Genomic DNA, 26,400 nt, shown 5'->3' on the forward strand with positions numbered 1-26,400 from the left:
GGGGGGGCGGCCGGCCCGCTCCGCCCAGCCGTGCGGATCAGGGTTGCATGTGACGGGCGGCCGGGACGCGCCTCTCCCGGGGCTGTGGGTCGGGTCGGGTCCCTGCTCGGTCCCTCCGGGCTCTTAAAGCCGCGCCAGCCCCGGCTGTTGCGGTTGTGCCCGGTCCGCTCTGCCCGCGGGCACAGCAGAACGCTCTCAGCAGCAAATGCGTCGCTGTCGCAGCGCGCCCTCAGAGCTTAGGTAGCGCATGGTGCGGTAGAGCCGGGAGGGACAGCTGCTCCCACCCGCGGCGCTCGGCTCTGCGCTTCCTGCTTCCACTGGGCGAATAACGCTTGTCGAGTGCTTGAAGGGGAAACTATCCGAAGTGTTGTTGTTAAGACATTGTTTTTCGTAAATTAACTTTTGTCGAAAGCCTTTGCTAAATCTTGAAAAGTTTTGCTTAAATGCATCGTTGTTGCAAATGCTTTAAAAATAAGACTTTATTTACTCGGTCTGAGCAGCCTTGTTACCTGTCAGTATTTGAACGTGCTACTTAAGTACATAAGCTGTGCTGGACTACTCTTTTTGAAACAGTGTGTTGGCTTCCCTTTCCCCTGTTTATGGCTCTAAAGGCTCCCACCGGCACTTCGTGCTGCAAAGGACATTAATGCTCATGAAGCTGGTGCTTTGGTTTTTTGATTGGTTGGTTTTTTGTTCCTTTGAGACTACACCTTAGCAGAGTTTCTTGTTTTGTTTTTTCACTTGTAAAAGTAATTAAAGAATTTTGCATCTCGCAGTGTAAGGTTTTTGTAACCTATGCAAAGTGTAGTATTTGCAAACGAGCAGAGTCTGCTTGAAAATTTTGCATCCTTGAAATTGTATTTCCCAGAAGCATTACATGTCCTTATCTCTCAGTTTTTCTGTCTAGGTGAACACTGTTAAAATAATACTCGAGTCTCCTGCTGACACTCAAGTTCCTAGTTCAGTCAGAAGTCCCAATACTCCCTTGCTTTGTTAGACAGACATCTGCAAAATTCTTTGAGGATAAATTCTTTAGAACAAAGCTCATTTCTGTTGAAGTGTTGCTTGGAACTGGAGTACCAGGAGTGTTGTTTAGTACGACTCAGACAACCAGATGAGCTATGAATAGCCAACTGCAGTGAGAAATGAGCATGGGCAGACTTTATGGTTTAGGTTAGCAAAATATAGGAGTTTTTGGTGCAGTGTTTTTTAATGGCACTGATGGGCACGTTGCTATCCTGCTGTGCTAAAGTAATCTCCATAGTTGTGTGGCTACTGAAGCAGAGTTTGTTTCTCTCTGGGATGTGCTGGTCTCTTGCTTAGCATCATACTGGAAGTTCTCAGTTTTTTCCAAGAGGCTGTGGAGTGAGCAAGGCTGAGCTGGAGAAGTGAGGGTGCTGGCTGCATTTTGGCTTACAGGTAGTGAGAAGTCCTGGCTACTGTGTAAAGGTCTTCAGGCTGTGATTACTTCAAAATAAGGTTTCGTGTAATTCATACCAAGAAACACCTAGCATATCATAATTAAGGTATTAAAATGTGTTTTCTGTGATTGAATAAGCTCAGGTGTAAAAGAAATGGCTGTAATGCCCTCATGTACAGAATAAAGGCCCTGCCCTTTTGTACATGTTTCTGAACAAGTGAGGTTTTAATAAAACCCCAGTTCAGATTTTAAATGTGAATTCTTATTTTCATCCCACTTGTATCACTTGTATGTTTATCTGCCTTGCTTGACAAGAACCTTCTTGAAGTGTGAGGCATAACTATAGGGACTGCATTTGTTTTCTTGTGGTCAATTAAAACAACAAAACCAAACAAATGTCCCCCAAACTTCCTTCAGTGTTATTTTTAATAGGATTTAACTTAACTGCTTGATACAGATAATATATTGGTTAGGAATAGCAACATAAGCAAGTGGAATGACTTGGGTGTAGAGTTTTTATGTATGCATTACTTGGCTTCCTGTGCACCTGAGCTAAGCAAGTTCCATTCCTGCATGAAACTAAGTTTTCAGCAGCAAAACCATATAATCAGTTGGAGTATAATCACTGAAGCTTGTTATGGTCATTTTAGATATTGTCCTTTTGCCAGAAATTTTCTGTTCCTTCTCAATTAAGCTGTTCCTAAGCATGTTTTGAGTTAACTAGACTGAATTTATAATTAATTGGATGGAGTTATACTTAGATAGTCTGTAGGTGGCAACCTCTGTTAGAGGCATGGTATAAGATAAAGGGAATAGTAACATCATGGCTGTTTATCCAGTGATTGTCAGATTAAGGCTGTGATCAGCTACCTCTTTTCAAGATGCCAAACACTGTGAGGACTACACCTCTGTTAATTTTTTTATTTTCCAGAAAAATAACTAATTGAGCCATATAAGTTATGAAACACTGGAAGCACTTGTAGTTTTAACTTCCTACTTGTCATACCACAGCTTAAAAAAGGGGCTAGTAGCTTTGTAAATTACTGTCGAGATGCAGGAATTTTGGGTGAAAGATAGTGAACAGCTATAAACACGCTTTTTATCATGAAGTATTTACAGTCTTCAGCAAGGCATTGTTTGCAACAACAGTGTGAAACTTGAAGCAAGACCCCTCCCGTATGCAGTTAGGATGTGGAAGGGTAGGCAACATCTTGGGCACGAGTGAGAATTGTGCTTGGCTATGTAAAATTGTCCCCGATGTCTGTTTATTACTTCTGCTCATTTGGTAAGCATGGTTTTGTGTACACTGTTCTAAATTAATCCATTTCTGCATGTTTTAAAAACAAACACGTATCCCACATGTACTTATATACATAATTCTTTACTTATAATCCACCCTTGAAGTCTTTCCAATTCAACCAGTCTCCCTCTTCTCTAGATATTTGAATATTTAATGCAGATAAAAAACTGAGTGGATGCGGGTGCTGGTCTGTCATAGGCTGAGTCACATGGACACACTGCGCATGCAAACAGAGATAACACTCCTCTTTACCATGCTTTTAATATCTTTTAGAGCAGAATAAAAACGTTAAAGTAATCATTGCATGTTTTACTTACTAGATAAAATTCAGTTTAAAATATTTTTCTTGTTGACTACAACTAACTGATGTTAGCTAGAGGGAGAGCTAAACAGTCTTTTTCAGCTATGACTTTCACCCACGTATCTGCTGAACTCAGAGGGAAGATTCAGTGTTATAAGAGATGCAATTTTGCTTGTTGGTGGTTGTTGTGGAAGAAAAATCAATTTAATCTCAGATTTCAGGCCAAGCTTGCCGAGCCATTAGGGGATCTATTGCTACATCTGTGAAAAGAAATACATGTGTTCTGGATGCTCTTGGTACCTGAATATTCTGGTATCTGTCGAGTGCTTAAAGGGGAAACTATCCAAAGTTTTCAGAATTTCCTACAGTGTACTTCTTTAGGAAAACCTTTTAAATGAAGACTGTATAACAGGAAATAGCTAAAATTTGAACCCAAACTGAGCATGCATTACGTTTGACTTTAGTTCTCTATGAACTAAATCTTAAGCAAAAATAAACAATACAGCTAGTAAATTACAAAGCTGAGTATTAATTTAAATTGCTTAAAAGCCTACTTTAAAAAGCCTTTGAGCTGTTGTGCTGTGCAGTAATCTGATTCTTAGGGGTTAGATACTGCTCCACTGGTACATGCTTGTGATGAAGGCTGATATCTTTTTGTGCTGCACATCTTGCCTGTCAGAAGTTTGAATCACTGTAGTCCAGAGGAATTGTTTCTACCTGGGCACAGCATAGACTTTTTGTGCTGCACATCTTGCCTGTCAGAAGTTTGAATCACTGTACTCCAGAGGTGTTTCTACCTGGGCACAGCATAGCTTGTCAACCTTTTGTTCACTTATAGGCAACACTGAAAAAAGTTAAACTTTTGGGTATGTGACACTTGGAAGCTACTATGGGTTATCAAAAAATTGTCCTTGAATGTCACTGTAAGCCCTTGTAGTTCAGAAGGTCACAGAAAGTGCTTCAAGGAAGTTTTCTGTATTTATGTGTTGCTGTAGCCTCTCTGTTCATTGTAGTTTGTTTTTTTTGGGTTTTTTTCTGTGTATAGAGAAGATAGTATATGTGTAATTAAGTGATTTTATAAGGCAGTAGGAAGGTGAGCACAAAAATGCCCTCCTCTTTATATCTTAATTGTGTGTCTCAGCTTGTGAGTTTTTGAGGAGAGAGGTTGAGAATGGTACTGTACCCAACTCATTTTTGGTGTAATTAAACCATCTCTGCCCTGCACTGTTTCAAACTTGAGATCTTCCCGAGGCTGTCTAGCAAGCAGACGTGTAGCTGAGTTTTGCCTTCTGTGATGTTCATAACCTGCAGAAAATTGATGTTTGTTAGTGTTTTGATAGTTAATATCTGTGAGGATAGATAAGCATTGTTGTAGCTTTAGTTAGCTTTTTTTTTTCCTTCTGTAGTTAGGCTGTAGTTGCTTTTAAGTAAACTGACTTGGTTAGAAAGTAATTTCTCTTTGTCAAGTAACAGAATGTGTGTGTGTATATATATAGATGCCATGTAGCTATGGAAAACTTCCTTTCTTTTCCACACTAATGGCTTAAAGAAGTGGCATCTGACAGAAACAGTGTGAGGCTGCTTTACATTCTCTAAAATTGCCCTTCAAGATAAGACAGCTTTAGTAAAAGCAATATTGTCTGAAGAAAAATGATTTGTTTTTTTCCTTACCTTGCTTTAGCTTGCAAATCTTCTTAGGATATCTTCCAAACAGTCCATGAGCTGTAGTCTGGAAGGGTTGGGTGTTCAGGGGACTGTTAGAGGTGTGCTTATGTTTGGAGACTTGTTTTGCAGCTTAGTAAATAGCTTGAGGCCTCAGCATTTTTTAAAAAAACTGTTCTTGAATCATCTTCATACCTGTATTCCAGTACTTAATTGCATTGCTCCAGCCATGCTGCATTGTCTACCTGGTTATCATTTCGCTGCTGCTCATCAACTTCTGCCCTATCATTTAAAGCCTGAGGCTTGTTTCATTTCTGAACCTAACAGCTGATCATCCTTATGTTCTCCGCCGGGTAGTTGAATTGTCTCTTGTCAGCCTTTTTATTTGAAAGCACTGAATATCAGCTGGCTGGCTAATTGGGAAATTGAAACAGTCTTTAATGAATTGGGCAAAGCCCACTGGAATTGTCTGAGAAGATAGTTGTGCATTTTTCAGTGCACGTATTTGGAATCAGTTTGTTAATTCTGAAAGCAAGTACTTTTATTAATATAAAGAAATGAAGATGCTGCAGTCATGCCTTCCTTTTAAACCAATAAGGTGTATATTATTGAAATAGTAGCTGTGATTTGTCCAGCTCCTATTTGAGGGAAACTGAAAGCATGGAAACTGTTGCGTTGCAGCTTCAAATGACAATGTCCATCAAAGTGCAATTTTTCTCTTTCTGTCCTTGAGATCTGACAGCGTCGTGAGAAAGCGTGTGGCTAGTCTTGTGCAGCATGTTGGGTTTGAAGGAAGACATGGCGACAAGCCAAGCAAGTGGAAAAAAGTATTAACAAGAACCAAGTATTAACATTTTTATACCTTAAGCTACCCTGCAGGGTTACGTGTTCACTACATTTTAAACGATTGTTTTAAAAGTAGCGGAATGGGAAATGGAAATAGCACTAGATCTTCTGAGTCTTTGCTGAAGGATGTTACTGCCGTGTCCCCATACATTCTAGCTGCTATGGTAACCAGTTAATGACAATCAGTAGATGGAGTTTAGACATTGTTATGTACATGAAGTACATTTTTTAAAAGTTATGTAAATTCTTCCATGTACATTTTCCACAGTATTAAGGGTTGTACTTTCTTTTGAAACTTAGACCAGCTGCATCCAAAAAGTATTAAATAAAACTTGATACAGGTGATTTTGCAGCATGTATACAAATTAGTTTAGATAAATCATGCATTGTCCTACAAACTAGTTATTTCTGGCTTATTGTAATATAGCTCCTGAATTTTTTCCAGCAGCATAATAAAATGGCTAATCAGGTGAATGGTAATGCGGTACAGTTAAAAGAAGAGGAAGAACCAATGGATACTTCCAGTGTAACTCACACAGAACACTACAAGACACTGATAGAGGCAGGCCTCCCACAGAAGGTGGCAGAGAGACTTGATGAAATATTTCAGACAGGTATAATATGCATTTCTTGTTTCTGATTGGTTATGAAAGTGAGGGCATACCATTTTCAAATTTTTATAGATTAAGATTTAAAAATTCATTGTTTTTGATCTGTGTAGCTCTGAATGTTTTGCTACTTTGATATCCCTAAAGGCGAATTGGGTTTGACATTGACTAATTACTTGACACATCCTTGGAGTTGTATGTGATATCTTAGTTGCTTTAGGGCACAGAGCACTAGTTTCTTAGATGACAAATGAAGATGTATGTTTCCACATACTAAACTGTACATTTTTTTTTTCTTCAGTCCAAATCATCATTTTGCTTTTATGTTTCTACTGTCACTGTCACAGTGATTCTAAAACACTCAAAGGCTGGATAGGTGACTTAGTGAGGGAAGCAACTAGCTTGTCTTGCCTGGGACTACATTTGAATTGAGTCTGCCTGTGGATTTTTTGTTCTCTCTAGTTCTGAGTGGACAGTTTAATCCATGTTGGTTATTACACTGAAATGTTCAGCCTGACACTAACCAAGTTGAGGACTAAGCTATCTAGCAACTTGAGTAATACCTTGCTGGTAGCAAGTGGTCTCTGCAACTTCTAAAGAGGTTTCTTCATATACAGAGGTTTTCCTATTTTGTTTTTATAACCACCCTATTTTATCTTATAGACAGAGGCTTTCTTTTCCTTTTTAGAGTGTGTTCTGTGAACAGATTTACAAGAAGCAGTAGAACTGCTCTATGTGCTTATCTTGAATGCTTGGGTGGCAAAATGACAGTTTTTGTTGAAAAGAGTTAAAATTACCCTGATCAAGTGAAGGCAGTTCAAAACCAATACCTTATCAATCGTCAGTGTGAAACTGGCTCATGTGGGTGATGTCTTTTGGAAGTCATTCACAGTGAGCCTTCTTCAAGCCTTTACCAGCTTTTATTGGCTAGAGAGATGCACTTTCCACCTGTGGGTCATGATGACGTGCACTTGATGGTCTCAGAGAAGGTGTACATAAATACCTGGGCAGAGGAACTCGTGGGGCTCTAACATGTGTTGCAGTTAGGTTGTGTTGTGAGGAGTTCTTAAGGAGTTTAAAAGCTTTTTAGCCCAGAACCTGACTACCAAGTATAATTCCACTGCATGAGTAACCTGAAAACATTATTTACACTTCATTAATGCCACTGAAGATGTTTGCATTGTGGAGGGGTTTGTCAGTGAAGCAAACTGCTTTAGACACTTGACCCAAATTTGGGGTTGAATTTAGTGATTTTTTTTATCTGCTGAAGTCTTCTATGAAAGATACAGGTGCCTTCCAATATGCAGGATCACTTCTGAAATGTAGTCCTTGGGCTTGGCACTACTGTGCATTTTCCAAATGAAGTAGCAGTGAAATAATCTGTGTATTTTGGAGATCAAGCTGTTGCAAAGTGTGTGGAGTTTTAGTATTTATCCTAAATTTGGATGTGTGATTTTAAAAGTGTAAATCTCAGTCTATATGTCTGACTCCACAACTGATGCAAGTGCATTACAAAAGGAAAAAAAACCTGTAAAGAGCCTTAAAAATAAATGCTTCAGAACTGGTCCAGTGTTTCTTGGGGGAGTCTGTACCTGTAAAGTTAACATTAGCTTTTCTGGGTACATAGCAGGGCTCAAAATTTTTCAATTCTGTCTCTTGGAACTGCATAGAGCAACAAAATAAGTTTCAAAAGCCCCAAACACTGTTTAAGATACACATGAAGTCCACTGACTCCTGCATTTTTGAAGCTGGAGGAAAGAGTGAACAAATCATTTTTGCTTCCTACTATTTTGTGGGGTAGAGCTTCCTAGGTATATGATCATCAGTTGGGTAGTTCCTTTTTCCCATACAATAGGATACTTGTAATGTTCACCTGTCAGTTTACTCTAAAACAGCTCAACTCAAGAGAAGGAAGTCTGAAACTTAAAATGAGGGATAAACAAACAAAATTCAAATCATTAAAAGTGAGCCAGAGTTCATTGTTTCAGATCCTGGTGTGTAATACTGCTTTTATGCAGCAGATTGCATTCCTGAATGCTGGAAAACTGTTACACACGGGATAAAATCTTGCACATCAGTTAATGCTTAGGTATATACATTTTAATTTAACTTTTTCATTGTACTCATATTCTTTCATATACTTGTGTAGGAATATATAATTAAATGTATAATTCTGTTGCTATGGAATGTAACTTTTTGGCTTTAAAAGCAAATTGCATAGTTCTTAGTTTCTATGAAATTCAATAGAAATCTGTAACTTCTTTATCTTTAACTTTTAGGCTTGGTAGCTTATGTCGATCTTGATGAAAGAGCAATTGATGCTCTTAGGGAATTTAATGAAGAAGGAGCCCTCTCTGTATTACAGCAATTTAAAGAAAGTGACCTGTCGCATGTACAGGTAAGGTGAGAGCCCCAGGAGTGTGAGCACATAAGTATAAATAGTGTTCTGGCACCACTGGCAGGAGAGTTGTAACTTGGAAATTCACTGATGTTGCTGTATTATATTTCAAACCCAAATAACAAGTCTGTTCAAAATTGCCTTAAATGTGTAGGTATTTGAGCACAAAGCAAAACCTCCCAGATAACAAAAATATGCCTGCAATTGAGAAAATAGCTAAAATGCTTTTTGGAATCTGATGACTTTTTTAATCTGACAAGTTTGTTCAATTAATTATTGTGTTTTCCTGAAGGATTCTTTTGACATTTGATTTATTTAATTGACTTGAAGTAGTGACTTCATGGTATGGAGTGTAAGATTCAGTGGATTCCCAGGGCTTGTCATACACACAATTGAATTATTTTGTAAATTGTATCTACAGAACAAAAGTGCATTTTTATGTGGAGTTATGAAGACCTACAGGCAAAGAGAGAAACAAGGCAGCAAAGTACAGGAATCAACGAAGGGACCAGATGAAGCAAAGATTAAGGTAACACTTAGAGATACTGGTTATTCTGTACTAGCTGATATATTACTTGTACATAGACTGAATATGAACTCAAAAAGCATCAGTACCACCTGGATAAGTATATTCAGACTAGGCTTTAAAGAAGTGCATGCATGATAGAGATTCTATAGAGAAGGGTTGTTGGAAATGCAGCTCTTTCTGATCACACAGTTGCCAGAATTTAAGCTCTATAAAAACATTGATATCTGTTTAAGAATTGTCTCAGTTGTCCAGTGTTCTGCACTTCTTGGGGTGCTACATATAAAATGGAAAATAAGGGAAAAGGCAAACAAGTTCTTCGCAGCGACCTTGTAATATAAAACGAGTGCTGCTGTTTATGATAGCTTTTTAAAGCCACAAAGCAGCTGGGTGTTTTGTCGCTTCCATCTCTTCATATCTGCCTTATCAGGCGTGGCAAGGAGCAGACAAAGAATTGCTTATCTTGGAATGTTTTTTTGTTCTGTATATTTTAACCCACTGCCCTCTCTCCTGTAAGTAGTCTGACTTTTTTTTTTTTTTCCCCCAGGCTTTGCTAGAGCGGACTGGTTACACTTTGGATGTAACTACAGGACAGAGGAAATATGGGGGTCCTCCTCCAGATACCGTATATTCTGGTGTTCAGCCTGGCATTGGAACAGAGGTTGGTATAAGCAGACTAATCTGATAATTGCTTTGTATACTTATGCAAACTCATAAATAGGAAATACTTGAAAATAAACCATATTGCAAGTTTAATGTCTTGTAGAGGAAAGTAATCTTCTGTGTATGTCTTAATCAGTCTTTCTTACTCCTCAGTAGTCTGCAAAAGACAGGAAGATAGGTTAAAGTGGAGGAAAAAGAGGTGGGATATACTAAAAACCTGTTCTTTTTAAAGTTAGAAGATAGTTGGAAGAGTTTCAAAGACTTGAAGTTTTTTTTCCTTCTAAAGGACAAAGTCTAGTCTGTAAGCAATTATTTGGAAATTTAAGGTTGTGACTGAACCTGTGTGTCTTCCTAGCAAGCTGTGAGCAAACTTAGGTTTGGTTATGAGAATGCTTGAACTGTGTAGTTCTTCACTTAGCTATTCTTCCAGGTTTTAGTCCCTAGCAGGTTGTTTTGTAATACATGCTCATGCTCAATACATACTTCAAATACTCTGTCACAGTGCTGCATGTCTGATACAGGAGTTCTTTCAGAGATTTTTCTATAAACCACCAGACTAGATTTGAGAAAACAATCAGTCTCCTTAATGTCTTTCAATTTATAGATAAGTTTTCCACTCTTTGAGATGCTGAAGCTCTTGTGTTTATTGTCAAGAAGTGTCACAGTAAAGGTCATTTCTGAAGGGAATGTTCATATTCCATGAAGGAAAATAATTTGGTGGTGGTGGTAAATAATTAGAATGAGTCCTTGCACTGAAAGATAATACTGATGTGTATAACTTCTCAAGCTCTGCTTAGGTTTTATGCTCTGTGCTAATTGAGCTTTTGTCTTTAAAAGCTGCAAATTAGTTAGATTAATGTAAATGATAATGACAATGTAACTATCTATCTAGAGCTTAAGCTTACCTTAGCTTAAGCTTACCTTAAGCTTTCTGGGGAGATGGTGGGGAAAACCTTTTGGCTCTGCCACACACTTAGTGTGATGAATCAGTTCCTTTCTTTTTTCCCCAATAAGTAATGTTCAGTCTACATTCACACTGAACTGAGAGAGGCTAAGCTTTTAAGAACTGGTCTGGAAACTGAATTTCAAGAATATCTGTATAACATGAAGCATCTAGAAGTTCTACCTTGTTCCATGTTTTGCGAGTTAGTCGTATTCTCCTCATGAGTTTGTTATATTGGTGCTTATTATGGGCATGCTGAGTGTCTTTAGTTCTGAAATTCTGCTGTGCCTTCACTGTGAGATACAATTATGACAAGGACTTACTGAGAAGGAAAATGTTGACTCGTGGCTTTTTTTTCTACAAAAAATATTTGAAGTTAAAATAAATTTATTTTTATCTTAATGGGTGTTTGGAATGTTTTGTTTGTATTAACAAGGAAGAGGTTTTGAGATTTTGGAGGAGAGCTGTGATGATTAAACAACTGGGGGGATCTTCCTAGGGAGACTTCAGCTAAAGATATTAACTCCTTAACAAAACTTAACCCAAGTTAATTGTACAGAACAAAACCACAAGAACTCACAGGTTTGCTTAAGTAAATATTAAACATTCGGTTGGTGGAAGCTGAAACAAATGCAGACGAGAAACAAGACTGCAGTATATATTAAAAGTGGAAAAAGTGCATCACACAATTAAAAGGAAATTATTATTATTATTAAATTATTTTTCCATCTCTGTAGCTTTCCAAGGAAGAGTAATTTACAGAGTGATTTGAAAATACTGCAAGAGCAAGGAAGTGCTTGGCCTGCTTTAACATATGATACCCAACTAGATAGTCTGTAAGGTCTTAGTTTTTAACTGCCAAAATTAAAACCAGGTAAGAACCATTTATCTCTTCAGCAGGGGAAATTCACAGCCTCTTCAATATAAATAACAAACCCAGGTTTTCTATGTTTAAAATCTCCTACAAATAGCAGGTGGATTAAAACACTTGGGACATACAATAACATCAGCTGCTGTGAAGGCTGCACTGGTGACTGCAGTGTTTCTGCTCTGCTGTTTTATCTGCATTGTTCTTCCTTTCCCAGGAATTTCCAAGTGTTAAAAAGAAGCTTGTATTTCTGAAAAAGCTTTGTTTCAAGTGTCCTCTTCCTTTTTAGGTTTTTGTTGGTAAAATTCCCCGAGACCTTTATGAAGATGAATTGGTACCACTCTTTGAGAAAGCTGGTCCAATTTGGGATCTGCGTCTCATGATGGATCCTCTTTCTGGTCAAAACAGAGGTTATGCTTTCATTACCTTTTGTAGTAAAGATGCAGCACAAGAAGCAGTCAAACTGGTGAGTTAACTTTCTTCCAGACAGGTCATGACAAAGTGAAAAGCAAACATGTTGGTAATTTCTTAAGTAGTGAAATCTTCAAAGCATCCATTGAGAGACTCAAAATTTTACTTTCTTAAAAATTGCCTCCTGATTTCATTGGTAAGTACAGATAATTACAACTTTTAAGACTGTTATCTGCTGTACCTTACTGTGGCTGATCAGAGTACTTAGGTGATTGTTAGGAGCCTACTTGAGTCCAACTAGAAAATGCATTTTTTGAGCTTCAGTGTGTTTTAAGTTTCATCACCCTTTCTATTGTAAAGAGCTAATTGGAGAGGCCTTATTTAGCTGCTGCTGCCATGGGGAGGTCTCTGAATTAGTTACTTTGGTTTTTTCCAGTGGCCTTCTGTTCTTTCCAGTCATGCTTGGAAGCTGACATGCATGCACCTAGACAAATTGGGAAAAGACACAGAGCAATAGGAGGTTAGAGAGAGAGCAGCAGTCTGACTGGGATCTTGCCTCTGCCTGAGAGGAAGAAGTAGAATTAGGCAGACTAGGGTGTATCTCCCAAGATTTTGAATTTGGCTGTGAAATACTGTGTATATTTTGAACCAAAACAGGTGAAATGCCTGATCTCAGTTGCCTTAGTGGAATTCAGCTCATCCTGAATGAGGGATGAAGAAGAGGGGTGAAGTCTGAAAACCTTAGTTAAGCTGGTGGGGGCAGGGAAACCTGAAACCTGGAGAAACTTAAAAGCAGTTAAAACCACTTGGGCCTTCTCCTTGTGTCAGCAAGGCACCAGTGGGAATGGTATTGATTGTAAGCAAAATGGCTTTGCATAAGATACAATGTGAAAAGCAGATTCAGGTTAATAAGTTCATAGCACCAGAACAAAAAGTTTTACTCTGTTAGGAATCACTTCAGTCTGTGAAGCAAAATTCTGAAATGCTTTTGTCATCCTTGAAGTGATATTGTTTGATATCTGTGGTACCTTAACATTTTTCTAGAATATCAAGAAGGTTCCTGAAGGTATTGCTGTCATTTTTAGGGCTTATGTCTCAGCTAGATTTAGAATGGCTAAAAACCTGCTTTTAAAGAATTGCATGAGATTTTCAGAAGCTGGCTGGTGATGAAACATCCATCCAACCTCAAAAATCCTGACTAAAACAAAGACTATGTCTATCTTGATTTTTTTTTTTTTAAGGCTGAATTCTTGTACCTTTAAAGGCCATTGGGAGTCTATTTTCAAAGTAATCTAGCTGTGGGTACAGGCATGAAGCAGTGGGCTAGATTTTTTTTAATAGAAGTTTTAAATCTTGACAGTAAAATTTTTTAATTCTATCGTGGACAAAGTCAAAAAAATGCCTGCTATTTGGGGTGGGGTAGAAGCCAGGTCACAGACTGATTTAGACTGTTGATTGTCTTGGCAAACCTTCTCAGTGTTCAAAGCTATCCAAGGAAAGAGGAAGAACTCCCAGTATCTTTAATGCCATGTATTTGCTTACTGATAACAGCAGCAGCAGTTGACTGACAGCAGAGGAAGCAGTAACCAGTTGCTAGAAAGAGCTTTCAAGTCTGAGATAAACAGTAGGTGAATAAATTCGTGCAATGCAATTTGTATATGGTCCCATGTTGTTCCTGTTACAGCAAGTTTTTTTGTAGCTTTCCATTCAACAAGACTTCTAAAGTCTGTGGAAATCCTAAGTTTGGTACTGTTCTTTCAAGTGAATGCTGACCCAAAAACAGCTCTTCTAAGAATTCTCTTGCAATGCCAATTCAATGTGCTATGTATAAAAGTAGTAGATGGTGAAGAAAATACCTGAGTTTAAGATTTGGGGATATTTTTATGCATAGTATTGTATAAAGCAAATCAATGGCTTTGTTTTTTCAGTGTGACAACTATGAAATCCGTCCTGGAAAGCACCTTGGAGTATGCATCTCCGTGGCAAACAACAGGTTATTTGTTGGGTCAATTCCAAAGAACAAAACTAAGGAAAACATATTGGAGGAGTTTGGTAAAGTCACAGGTAAGACTTAATGAGTCCCAGAACACCATTTAGTCTCTGTTTTGTTGGTCTAGTTGTTTGCCTGATGTGTTCAGGTATCAGTTAAACTATTTTCAAGTTGGATTCCCACTTTTAATTTCATCAGAAATTTTATATATGTACTATATCTTAAGGTAAAGTGTAAAGGGACTTGCATCTGTTTTTGGTGATTGTTAAATGAATGATGATGTAACTTTACAATTAGAGACAGAAACAGCTCAAATGAACTCAAAAACCAGCACACATGAACTCTGAAGAAAGTAAAGGTTCCAATTCTGTTACCTGTTTTAACTTTCTGTTGAAGGTTCTGTATTTGTTACTGGATCTACAGGAGGTTCTGCTGTCAACATGTAGAAGTTTTTGGGGAGCCTGAAGCAAATGTATTCCTGAGTAGTGAAGGGGAGGAGGGAGTACTCAATTGGTTTAGAGGGAATATTACTAGAGAAATAGTTAATAACAGACTAATTTTTTGTCCCAGTTTTTCAGCATTCTCCAGTATGTGCAGCAAGTAGGAAGAAGAGAAGTCAGCTCATCACTGAAAGGGTGCTTCTGCCTTAGATAAGAGATTGAGTCACTTGCTCTTGTTCCTGTAGGAGAGCTTTAACCTCCTGCTTCTTTTTTAGGATTTCTATTTATAAGTACTTCAGGGAAGTGGTGAAAACAGAAGGTGAATATTCATTTAGTTCTCTCTCCTCTTTTTGGAGAGTTGTGGAAGATGTTCCTTCTAGGTTCTGCAGGAGGCAGGGGAGAGGTCATATGTTAGTGCTGGCTGCCTTTCAAACATGTAAGAATTATTCAAAAAGTATAGAAAACTTAGACTGTGTGAGTTGCTGAGGTTGGTGTTTTACAGAGCCTATTCTGTGGAATTTCAGTTGCTAGGTGACATGTTTCTGGGTAAATTGAATATATGCTATTTGTTTTGCTTTTCTTGTGCTCCCAACCCCTTTCAGGTGTAAAATTCAAATTCACTGCAAAACATGAGTGAAGGCATTTTAGGGTAGACTCTAGATTTTTACTTTTCTTTTGAAGCTCAGTACTAAAGATATGTTTTTCAGAGGGTTTGGTGGATGTAATTTTGTATCATCAACCTGATGATAAAAAGAAGAATCGTGGATTCTGCTTCTTGGAATATGAGGATCACAAGTCAGCAGCACAAGCTCGCCGACGCCTGATGAGTGGGAAAGTAAAAGTCTGGGGAAATGTTGTTACAGTGGAATGGGCTGATCCAGTAGAGGAACCTGATCCAGAAGTCATGGCAAAGGTCAGTAAAGACTTCACTGGATGCTCTTGTGCTTTGGGAGGACTATGCTGTAGTGGCAAAGATTTGTTCCAGCTGAGCAGGGCTAGTTTTGAGGTGCAGAAAGCAATTAGAGGGCATTTTCACAGTGAGCTGTGCAATGGTGTTGTCTGAGTGCTGTGCATGAGTTGCCACTGGAAGATGTTGGAAATGTGCTGTTACTAAGTGCTGTTAACATCTAAACTAGTCCTGTGCAGGGTTATCCTGCAGGATTGACACGTCAGGCTGTGCATTTTCTGCTTTAGCTGTAATCAATACCCGGTAGGTATTGTGTAAAACTATTTTCCAGAATGAGATAAAGGTGAAGTTCAGTGTGGGGAATGATAATGCGTTTTATTCCCTGTGTTTTTGGGTAACTCCTTGCTGTCCTTGAGGTCTGTTAATAAAATTTTGCTGGGATTTGTGGCATCCCAGGAGCAGAAAATCAAAGTTGGATATTCTTCTGGTTATGGAGGGGAACTGTGGAAGGAGAGAAGTTGTAGAAACTTCATACAGTTAACTACAAGGCACTTTTTTTATTTTTAACAGATTCAGAATTAGTAAAGTAACCCAAATTTGTTAATGTAACAAAAAAGGGAATAATGTCTTACTAGTTGGGAGTTTCCTTTGAGGTTTGACTTGTAAAGATTACAGCTTTGTTCTCATTTTTTCACCAGGTTAAAGTTTTATTTGTAAGAAACTTGGCCACTACTGTGACAGAAGAAATTCTTGAGAAATCCTTTTCTGAATTTGGAAAGCTGGAAAGAGTAAAGAAGTTGAAGGATTATGCGTTTGTTCATTTTGAGGACAGAGGTGCAGCAGTGAAGGTAGGTTAATTATTCTTTCCTAGTTAAGTTGGTGAGACCACTTCAATTTTTACTAATGGTTTTAAGAAATTTCTTTACAGTAAATACCCTGGTAAGACAAACCATAGAGCCCGTTTAATAAGGTTTCCATTGTGAGAATGTCAATGCTAATAATTTTGTTCCTATGATTTCAGTAGCTAGGAGGATGTGAAACTTGAAAGGACAAAACTGTAGCGAGTTAACAAGTAGACTGGAAAAGAGGTGTAGAGCAATGCAGGAGAGTCTAGAGAAGAGGAAAAAAAAAAAAAGATCAACCTAGACAATTTTTCTGAGGAAACACTGGCAGAAGGTATCAGTTGTCTCTCAAAGACCCCTATTTAAAGGCTGTGTGTAGTTTTGGAGTGACAAAAGTATCAAATAGAAATTGGGAGGTAATTAAAAAATGCTTTGTGAAGGACAGGAGAATGGTGTTGGCGACTCTTAAGCATTATCTATTTTTACTCTGCGTGCATCTGAGGTTTCTTCTCAATGACTTGTTAAATATTGAGGATTATTATTGTAAGCTTCAGAGTTCTCTTCCTTTGTGTCCATGAGCTGTTGAGAACGTCATTAATATCTGCTGTCTGTGCTTCAGTATATTGAATTCTGTAGAAATTACTCCGTCTGTTTTTTAAATCCATGGTTTATGGAGGGAAGAAGTAGAGTAGGAAGTGTTTTTTGCATTTGGGAGTCTTGAAACAGATATATTGCATGTGGTGTATGTGGCTACATGGACAGTTCAAAGGCTCTGTACTCGATCTTATTAATGATTTTATAGCCATTTAATTGCTTAGATTTTACTACATGAGAGATTAGGTTTTAGAATACTCCTGATTATGGCTTTAAGATGAATATCACTTGTACTTAACGAGGTTGAGGTTGGTTTGGATAGGTTTAGACCATGTCTGAGGGAGGACAAGAAATTGTTGAAACAAGGGGTAAGTCAGCAACACTTGTGGATGTGGTTTTCTGTAGGATGTCTGTAAACACTTTCCAGCCTCTTCCCAGTACAATTACCTGCTAAATGCTCTGTGAGATTTCAGCAACTGGAAACTTGTAGCAGCTGAGAAAAAGACAGATCAAATGCATCACTAATGCTCATCTCAAGCTAGGAACTACCACATCTGGCCCGTGTGACTGCTTCATGGCCACTAAATTGGTTTATGAACTTTTCAGATATTTTTGTGTATGGATGTGTTTTGGCTTTCAATGAAGTTATGGTATTTATGTGTGGAATGCATGGAACTGGATCGTTGACTCTAGCATGTAGTGATTTTCATCAGTAATAATGTGGAAATAAATTGCCACAGTTTCTAATGCTTTTGAGGCATAGAGGTGTACAGCCACAAAGTCTTCATTAATGCAAATACTAGTACCCAGAAAAGTTTAATGCAAAGCACATAACTCCAGGTGAGGAATTTGAGTGTCTCGTCCTAATTGGGTATTAAGTTCTCTTTGTGGGTGCATTTAATAGTAAAAAATTGCACATTAATTTTCTGAAGGTTTCAGGGCTTGCTTGGTGAGATCACCAAGTTTCAGTAATCTTCTTTGGTTTTTTCTCCTCAAGTATGTGTCTTCAGAACTACTTGATTTTCTCAGTCACTTAACTCACATTCAGCTACCTGGGAACTCCAAACATAACAATTCTTGCTCTTGTGTGCACATGTTCTACTAGGCTTATAAATGGAGTGAGTGTTTATGTCAGTGTGAGTAGTGAGAACTTGTTTATTTCTGAAAGATTTCTAGGAGATACAGGAACATAAAACCTGATGGTGCTGTGTCTGACTTCATAAAAATAATTCTTAATATGTTTTAATCCTCTTTTTTATCTTATGGTATAAAAATTTTATTTAAAAAATATACTGCTTCCCTGTAACTGGTGAATAAAGTGGGACTTGGAAAAGTGATGTGTAACATTCTGCTTATGTAGTACAAAAGCAAAGCACATGGCACATCTCAGCCTGGAGCAGCCCAGCTGTCTGGTTTCTTGCAATAAGTTTTAGTTCCCTTTGAATGGAAAAACATTTTTAGTTATTTTTCTTTTAATTTTTGTACAGGCTATGAATGAAATGAATGGGAAAGAGATAGAAGGGGAAGAAATTGAAATAGTATTAGCAAAGCCACCGGATAAGAAAAGGAAAGAACGTCAGGCTGCCAGACAGGCCTCCCGGAGCACTGCGTGAGTGTCACCCTCGCACCGTGGTAATGCTGCAGGGTGGAGTTGCTGTCAAACAGGGGCTGGTCTAGAAGAACTCAATGACTTGACTTGACTTTTCTCCGTGTTGCATATTGTTAATCAACAAGGGCAAATGTAGACTGTATTTTGGGTTGCTTTTGGAGATAAATAATTCTGTGCTTCTTTTCCTTGCTAGGTATGAAGACTATTATTACTACCCTCCGCCTCGCATGCCACCTCCTATTAGAGGCCGAGGCCGTGGAGGAAGAGGTGGATATGGCTATCCCCCAGATTACTATGGCTATGAAGATTATTATGATGATTACTATGGCTATGACTATCATGACTACCGTGGTGGCTATGAAGATCCCTATTACGGCTATGATGATGGCTATGCTATAAGAGGAAGAGGAGGAGGAGGAAGGGGTGGGAGAGGTGCCCCTCCACCACCTAGGGGGCGGGGAGCACCACCACCAAGAGGTAGAGCTGGCTACTCACAGAGGGGGGCACCCATGGGACCGCCGAGAGGAGCCAGGGGGGGGAGAGGGGGCCCTGCGCAGCAGCAGAGAGGACGCGGTGCTCGTGGAGCCAGGGGCAACCGTGGGGGCAACGTAGGAGGCAAGAGAAAGGCAGATGGGTACAACCAACCTGATTCCAAGCGCCGTCAGACCAACAACCAGCAGAATTGGGGCTCCCAACCCATCGCTCAGCAGCCGCTCCAGCAAGGTGGTGACTATGCCGGTAACTATGGTTACAATAATGACAACCAGGAATTTTATCAGGATACTTATGGGCAACAGTGGAAGTAGACAAGTGAGGAGGGATTGAGAATATTGGAAATATAGAATTGGCTATAGCTCTACATCTTTCAAAAAAAAAAAAATTGGCTTAATGTTTCATCCTTCAGTAGCGATTGGCTGCCATTTGTATTGGGCTGAAGAATCACTCTATTGTGTATATACTCGAGTCTCTTAGTTTTCTTTTTTCATAAACGCACTTGGACATTACTGGGCTTGCAGAATTCCTGAACTCCTTATGGGGTTTCAGTGCTTTTATCATTTTAGGCTTCACTTTAGCAGTTTAAAAGCAGGAATGGCACACTGTTCAATCATGATTTTGCAGAACCTCTGGTTTTGGACAGTTTCTTCTTTTTTTTTTTTTTTTTTTTGGATTTGGGATAGACTACATAGGAGTATGCTGTACATAAAAGTAAAAGCTAGTGCTTTGTCTTAGTAGTTTTAAGAAATTACAACAAATTAAGTTTTCTTGTATTGAAAATAACATGATTGTATGTTTTGCATTCCTAGAAGTAGGATAACTGTGTTTTTAAATTGTTATAACTTCACACCTTTTTGAAAATCTGCCCTACAAAATTTGTTTGGCTTAAAACGTCAAAGCCGTGGCAATTTGTTCCTTGATGTGATTGTATTTCCAATTTCTTGTTCATGTAAGATTTCAATAAAACTCAAAAATCTATTCAAAACATTACCTATTTCAAATTCAATTGTGTCCTAAAACATTATTTCATTGGTAATTCTTGTGAAAAATATTGTTTTCAAAGTATAACTGCCTATGTGAGTGATCAAATTCGTGCAAAATTTCCTGTGCTTTCCAACATGTAGCACTGTGGACATCAGACTGAAAACTAGGAGAAATTACAGACAGCCCAAAAGGCACTCACTGTTTAATTGCTGTTCAATAATTTATCAGCATCTAATTTTGAAACTTTTTTTCCCTATTTAAAACTGTTGAATTGTATCAAAGCATTCACAGAGATCTAATTTAAATCTAGTCTTCTAACGTAATGTGGAGAAGGAAGTAGATCCTACAATGGTGTTAATTTTGTTCCTTTGGTGATGTTCTCTGGAGTCCCTGTGGAGGCTGTTCTGGTAGGATCCAGCCTTATTGTATAATTGAGTGTACAAACACGCAGGGCAATTATTTTGATCTCAAGCATCTTAATCTAATCTCAGATAATATTTGACTAGGAATGAGAATTACAGCTTGGGTGCTGTGGCACGCTAAATTAATTTCTTGCTACAGATAACACGAACAGACTCTCCAGATTCTGCTTATTTCTATCTTGACATTTTAATTTGATGTTCTGCCATGATGAACAATTTGCCTTAGAATCCTCCTGCCTTAAAATAAAGGCTGTTAAAAAGTTTAAGACTTGATCTTTTGAGGGCATTGCTAGCTACATTATATTATGTGTTGCTTTGACCCTTGTCTTGGACATTCCCAGATGTCAATTTTAACTGGCAAATCATGACATTACTCTTGTGTTGCATCTAAGCCATTCTGTACCACAATGAAGAACATTTGCTTCTCAAGAAAAGAGAGAAACAAACGGATTTATACTTTCTCTAAAGAAAACTATTGCCGGACCTCTAAATATCCAAATCCAATACATTGCTCATACTTGATTTACAGCATTCCAAACACAGACTATTGAGGAAGTTAAACTTCAGTGGTCATACTCCTCCCTTTGTCTTCTATTCCTGTCTGGTGTCTCAAGTGTGTTCTGTCAGAATATACCCAGTAAGATGAGCCTCCCCACACTGCTATGGATCTGGGAATGGGATTGCAGGGTTTGAGTTGTGACCTGAATCGAAGGTGTCTATCTGCTGCTCAGAAATGGGTTTGCCCATGTCAGGCTTTTCCAATTAATAGAATTGGTCATAAGTAGCTTAAAAGTGCTTTTAAAAAAATCAATATCTAGTATGTTGGGGTTTGTTGTTTTTTTTTCCCCACTTCATAAAGCTAATGGGGCCAAATCATGTCCTCTCTGTTTCTTACCTGAGCAGTGAACTCAGAGGGCTATTGCCTGCATATACACTTCAGGCTTTTGCTTGTCATGAGGATGTGGTTTGTAATTCTGTTCTAACACAAAGTTTTGCTGCCCTACCCATATGACTTTCTGGTAGTTATACAGCTCTTGTAGTGCTGAGCAGAACCCTGTAGTCCCAATAAGTTTTGGCTTTTCAGTACTCATTGTAAAGGGGATCTAGAACAAGGAGCTTAATTGGAATCATGTTTCAAGTCCTGTCCATCTTGGAAGAAGGTAGTGTTCCCATATTGCACATTAGCCTAGGAGAGGTGAGGTGCTAGTAAGTGCTGTGGGGGGAGTGGGGAGGAAGTTAAACACCTCAGTTATAGTGGTTACAAAAGAGCTGAGAAACAAAAATGTTCAAATTGTCTTCCTCAAGAACTGTAAGGTTGCATCTTGTATTTACTTTTCCCCGAATCATCGTTTATACGAGTAGTTTTATTAAATATGTGGAGCGAGCTATTAGTTTTTATAATTGAAAATCATAACAGTTAAACTCAGTAGTTTATATTTGCAAGATATACCAAGTTCTTTGATTTACATGGTTTATGGCTACTCAAATTCACCTTTTAAATTTGCAGCAGTACTTTTATTTAATCCTTAGATAAGGTGTGCTACAGCTTACTTGAATAGTGGTGTGTGCTGAACTTGAAGAACTTAATGAAATTATGGAAAAAAAATTAATGAAAGATATTGTAGTACAGTGGAAAACTACCATGCCTGACTCAAGGAAAGAATTCTCAGCACAATTTTGACATCTAGTTCAAAAATAAATTTAAATTTACTCTCGCGCATTTCTTTTGATTGTTTCTTCAGTATAACTTAGCAAAAATCCTCTATAATATATTGAAAATGGATTTCAACTTGCACACCAATATTCAGCTTTTATGAGTGTCCTGCTGGCTTTGGAGGAGGAGCCATGAAATGGAGTTCTAATAATTATTTGATCACTCATTTATAGCAGTTGCTTAAATGTCTGTATTGATAAGGTGTTTGACTTAAGAAGCAAGTTACCAGATTCCTAGCAGTTCCAAAACTCAAGCAAAATACTTTACAGCTACTGTGTTATTATATACTTAATTTCACTTTATTAACAAGTTAGTTTACTAAACTCAACTTATAATTTTACTATTTCATTCAACATAGTTTGCATTTTTTCAAAGTGTTTTCTAGCAATTGTTTATTTTTAAATCTCAGCTTCTGTAGTCTGATTATTAAAGAATGACAACTGCATTGCTTAAACCTTTCCAAAATAAACTCGAAGTAGAAGATCACCGCATGATTTTGGTGACTCTGTATAAAAACCTGACCACTTTTTGTCCCTTCTATGTTTGGACATTAAGCCCATTTCTATAATTTGAACTACACAGAAAAAAAAAATACAGAGGGCACTCTTATTATAAGGCTAGGAGAGAAATAAATGTGAAGTGCTGAGCAAAAAGTCTTAAACCTCTCAAAAACATTCGGTACCAAGACCCATAGACCCCACTGAATGAATGTATTTTCAGCAAGACTTAATTGTTACCCAAAAATGCTGGTGGCACATCCATAGAACAGCAAGGACATCTAGAAATCTGTCATCAGCAATCTTTGATCATTCATGACTTGAGGTGGAGTATGTGTGTGATTAAGGATTGCTTGTAAGGTGGAGGTTGTCAGTAGAATTCTGTTATTCATGTGACCTATGTGAGTAGCTCAGAGCCTTATAGAAAGAGTGTACCACGTTGTGTTCCTGTCTTTTCTAAAACAACAACAAAAAGAAGTTAGAGCTTCTGTTAACTTAGAACTTGAATGAAGCTGTTGTAGTCTATTGGCTTAAATTGTCCTTTGAAACCCAGAGCAGTTTTGTTGAGCATGCATTAGTTGATAAAATATATAGAATAGGGAGAAAAAAATCACTTGTACTAAAGGGAAACCATCAGCTATTCAAATAAAATAGTCAAGGTGGATCTGCGATACTTTGTTATTGATCAGGAACTTCTGAAATTTTAGAACAGGAGAATCCCTCTGAAGAAATGTTGTTTTAACAACTTGGAGGTTACCAGAAGCTCTGAAAGACAGTTCAGAATATATTTTCTGATGTCCAGAAATCTGCAAGTGTCAATTTTGTATTTTAACTCCTTCCTTTTACCTGACTATCAGGGAAGCGTGGTTGAGGCTGACCTGACATGTCATGATGTCGACTTGCTAGGTGGGGTTCGCAGGGGACATTAACCTTGGAGTTATAGGTAAGAAAACTTTCTTTCTCATTTCCTTCAGTAAGGTGAAAGGGTTGGTGTGGGAGGAGGGAGGATGTGAGCTCCACAGACCTGAGCACTGGAATAGCTTTCAAAATCTGCCATTACCATGGAGAGATTGCAAGTGTGGAAGGTAAAGGTTGAGGATAAATTTGTCCATGTTCAAGAGAGGCATGGCATAGGTTCTTGAAACTAATTTGAAAATAAAGATGACTTGCACTTCAGAAGAAAGGTGGATGCTTTTTTTAGGAGTGCTGGAAGCATAAAACATTTTGAACATTAAATTTTTCCTCTCTAATTAAATCCAGGTATGGGTTGCATTTCTTTCCCCACATGTGGAAAAGCAAAGAATTTGCAGCACACTCTTCAAAGCTTAAGAATGCTGTTAAGAAAAGTGTCCAAGTAGATCTCTGGAAAATAATAAAATTTTGCCTTGGAAATAACAAAACTGGCATATCATGAGTTTGAATCTTTTATGTATTGAACATGATAATGCTTAGAAGGCACTAATGGAGAGAGAATGGCTTTTGTACCAAGGGACAGTTGATCCCGTTATAAAATCCCACTGGATTTTAATAATCGTCTGTTTTTGTGGAGGGCGTATGTTGGTTCTAGACAAACAAATAGCAAAAACTGAAGAACAGGTTTGCAAATCAAATACTTGGACATGTTGAATTCTTCATGGCACCTGCTCATCTTGCACCTTTCCTCAGCCAGCAGACTTGTCTTTTCCTGCTTGTTCATGCAGTACTTGGAAAGGAGCAGAGAAGTTGGAAAAGCTTACTAGGCTAGAGGAGCATTCCAGGTGCAGTCATTGTTTACCGTGGGACTGAATAGCATGCCAGTTCTGACACCAACTGCAGAAGAAATGTGCCTGGTGAGTACAGGTATTTTGTAAGGAATTTTCAGAAATGAAGTATTTGTTTCATTCCAGATAAACCTTGGCATACTGCGACTTGAGAACAGTTATGATCACACAAAGTCATCAATGTTGTTTCACTTGAAAGGTTGTAAACAGAAAAAAAAAGATCTCTTAATTCTGGATTTTCCAATCTGCAGGTCTCATAGAGCTGCTGATAGTGAGTGTAGTAGGATGTGTTGCACGTGCTCAGGTGGCCTGTCTCTGGGAAAGGAAGCAGACAGCAAGGTCCTTACAGGAGAAAAAGCAACTGAATGGATTGGCTTTTCCACATGTGGAATTTGGAGATAGCTGAAAATAATGGGAATGGGACATGCTCCTTTCATAAAACACCAGTCTCTTATCAGTGAAGTTCATGTCAGTATGCATTTATGTGATCGTAAGCTGCCAAATTGCATTAAAGGCAAAAAAAAAAGGGAAAAAAGAATGAAAAGCAGACCAAATTCCAGTTCTGCCCTCCCTGCTTCAGACACAAGCTTCACTTTTTTCCTTCTCTAGCACCAGTGAGCATACACTCTTCTCATTGGATTCTCCTGTTGAACTTCCTGCAGAGCTTGTGTAAGTGTAGGATACACAGATTTTCTCTCTGTTTTTAAATCTTCACAGCAACCTGTGAGAGGTGATTGTGTTAATATTTTGATTTCGAGGAATGAGCATCCATTGTATCAGCACCTGGTCACATGACATTATTCTTTCTGACATACCTTCAGACAGTTCAGATTTGATGTGCAGAAGGTGCATACCCAGCTGGAATTTCAGAGGAGATGAGGTATAAGCATTAATTTCATGATAGGAGAGGAATCTAATTCTGGAGGGCATTCAGCTGTCTTAGCAATGGATGCTGCTTTCTCTTCTGGAATTCCCTGCTGTGCTGCTTTAACTGCTGCAGAAAAAGAGGAGTGAAATGATGCATGGGCTAAAAGTTCTGTGATTAAAAATAGTTACAATTCTTAAAAAAAAGCCAAAACCAATCCAACAACCTTTACAAAAAACCCGAAGTCCCAAACAAGGAAGGACAGCATGGCTGTGCCCACAGCACCCTGTGGACTGGGCACCTTTTCCTTCTCTCCCTGGGAAGGGCAGAGGAGTTGCAGTAGTGTCCTTGCAGGTAGGTGGTAGCTGGTCAGATTTGAGAAACACCCCACTAATGCAGCAGTTCAGGAACAGCTGGATCATTTCTCAGTGAACACGAGTTACTGGCAGGGATGGCTCTAGTCTCACATCAGTTCTCTGGGGCCTCTTACCAGAGTTAGCTGTGTGCCACTCCAGGAAGAGGAAAAGAACTGTGAATTCTTTTTGCTTTCTGTTTTTGCTGGTATGGCCACTTTTCAGGTATTTTATAAATCTGTTCATGCTGCAGTGCGTGTTCTCTTCCCACCTTGGAAGTGTCCTTGATGCAGTATCAGGAAGGTCAGAGTTGAAAGGGCTGTAGTGAGGGGTTCATAGAACTCTTCTGGGAATCCAGAGATCTTGTACAGTGCTAAAAATTAGGTCAGGAGAATATTAGCACACTAGCATTCTGCAAGCCAAGTTCAACAGGGTCAAAAACTGGAGGAGTGTAGATCATAAAAAGGTCCTTTAATAGCCAGATAGCTGAGCAGTAGCTCATAAATAAGGACAGTCATGCTTATCCCATTGTGCTCACTCCAGAAATTTGAGCAGCCCCTTTATTCTCCTGTTTCCAAACAGTTCTGGATTCAGTTACAAATTTTTTTGTGAACATAGCTTTAAAGATGACTCCTAACCATAACCATTTCTGTCAAATTTGTTTTTCTGCCCCACCAATTTTCTTTCAGCTGTTTTTTAGGGGTTCACTACAAAAACCCTATTAATGAATACCTAGTCAGTCTTTATGCCATACATGTTATTTTTGATTTCTGTAGCTTTGATTTTCACACTGCTGTACATTTGCAAGATGTTAATACGTTGCATTACTTCTAGTAAACAGTCTTTAGGCTTTTTGATAGAGCACTGCTGAGCTGAACACATAGGTCAGAGGCAAAACTCAGATTCAGGTTGAAGAGTGCGTCCATAGCAGTTCTCCTGGTGAACTTGCCAGCAGGATTTCTCAGCTGCTTCTCATTCAGAT

At 38.5% G+C, this 26,400-nt stretch overlaps 1 protein-coding gene across 4 annotated transcripts in view; it reads left to right on the forward strand.

The window, feature by feature from the left end:
* HNRNPR (heterogeneous nuclear ribonucleoprotein R) overlaps positions 1-22,429 on the forward strand; it is a 23,426-nt gene extending 997 nt beyond the window's left edge. For 2 of the 4 annotated variants that reach the window (XM_041479240.1, XM_041479239.1), the window contains exons 2-11: positions 5,978-6,143; positions 8,417-8,535; positions 8,957-9,064; positions 9,609-9,722; positions 11,825-12,001; positions 13,875-14,010; positions 15,084-15,289; positions 15,982-16,131; positions 18,207-18,328; positions 18,522-22,429. In XM_041479240.1, the coding sequence (XP_041335174.1) occupies positions 5,987-6,143; positions 8,417-8,535; positions 8,957-9,064; positions 9,609-9,722; positions 11,825-12,001; positions 13,875-14,010; positions 15,084-15,289; positions 15,982-16,131; positions 18,207-18,328; positions 18,522-19,134 (1,902 nt within the window). In that variant the 5' untranslated portion in view covers positions 5,978-5,986 and the 3' untranslated portion in view covers positions 19,135-22,429. Of the gene's footprint in view, positions 1-5,974; positions 6,144-8,416; positions 8,536-8,956; positions 9,065-9,608; positions 9,723-11,824; positions 12,002-13,874; positions 14,011-15,083; positions 15,290-15,981; positions 16,132-18,206; positions 18,329-18,521 lie in introns of all 4 variants that reach the window. The other 2 variants (XM_041479238.1, XM_041479241.1) reach the window with 2 other exon arrangements.
* The last annotated feature ends 3,971 nt before the right edge of the window (positions 22,430-26,400 follow it).

This window comes from Pyrgilauda ruficollis, unplaced genomic scaffold, assembly GCF_017590135.1.
Source record: "Pyrgilauda ruficollis isolate IOZ18807 unplaced genomic scaffold, ASM1759013v1 scaffold48, whole genome shotgun sequence".
Lineage (NCBI taxonomy): Eukaryota > Metazoa > Chordata > Aves > Passeriformes > Passeridae > Pyrgilauda > Pyrgilauda ruficollis.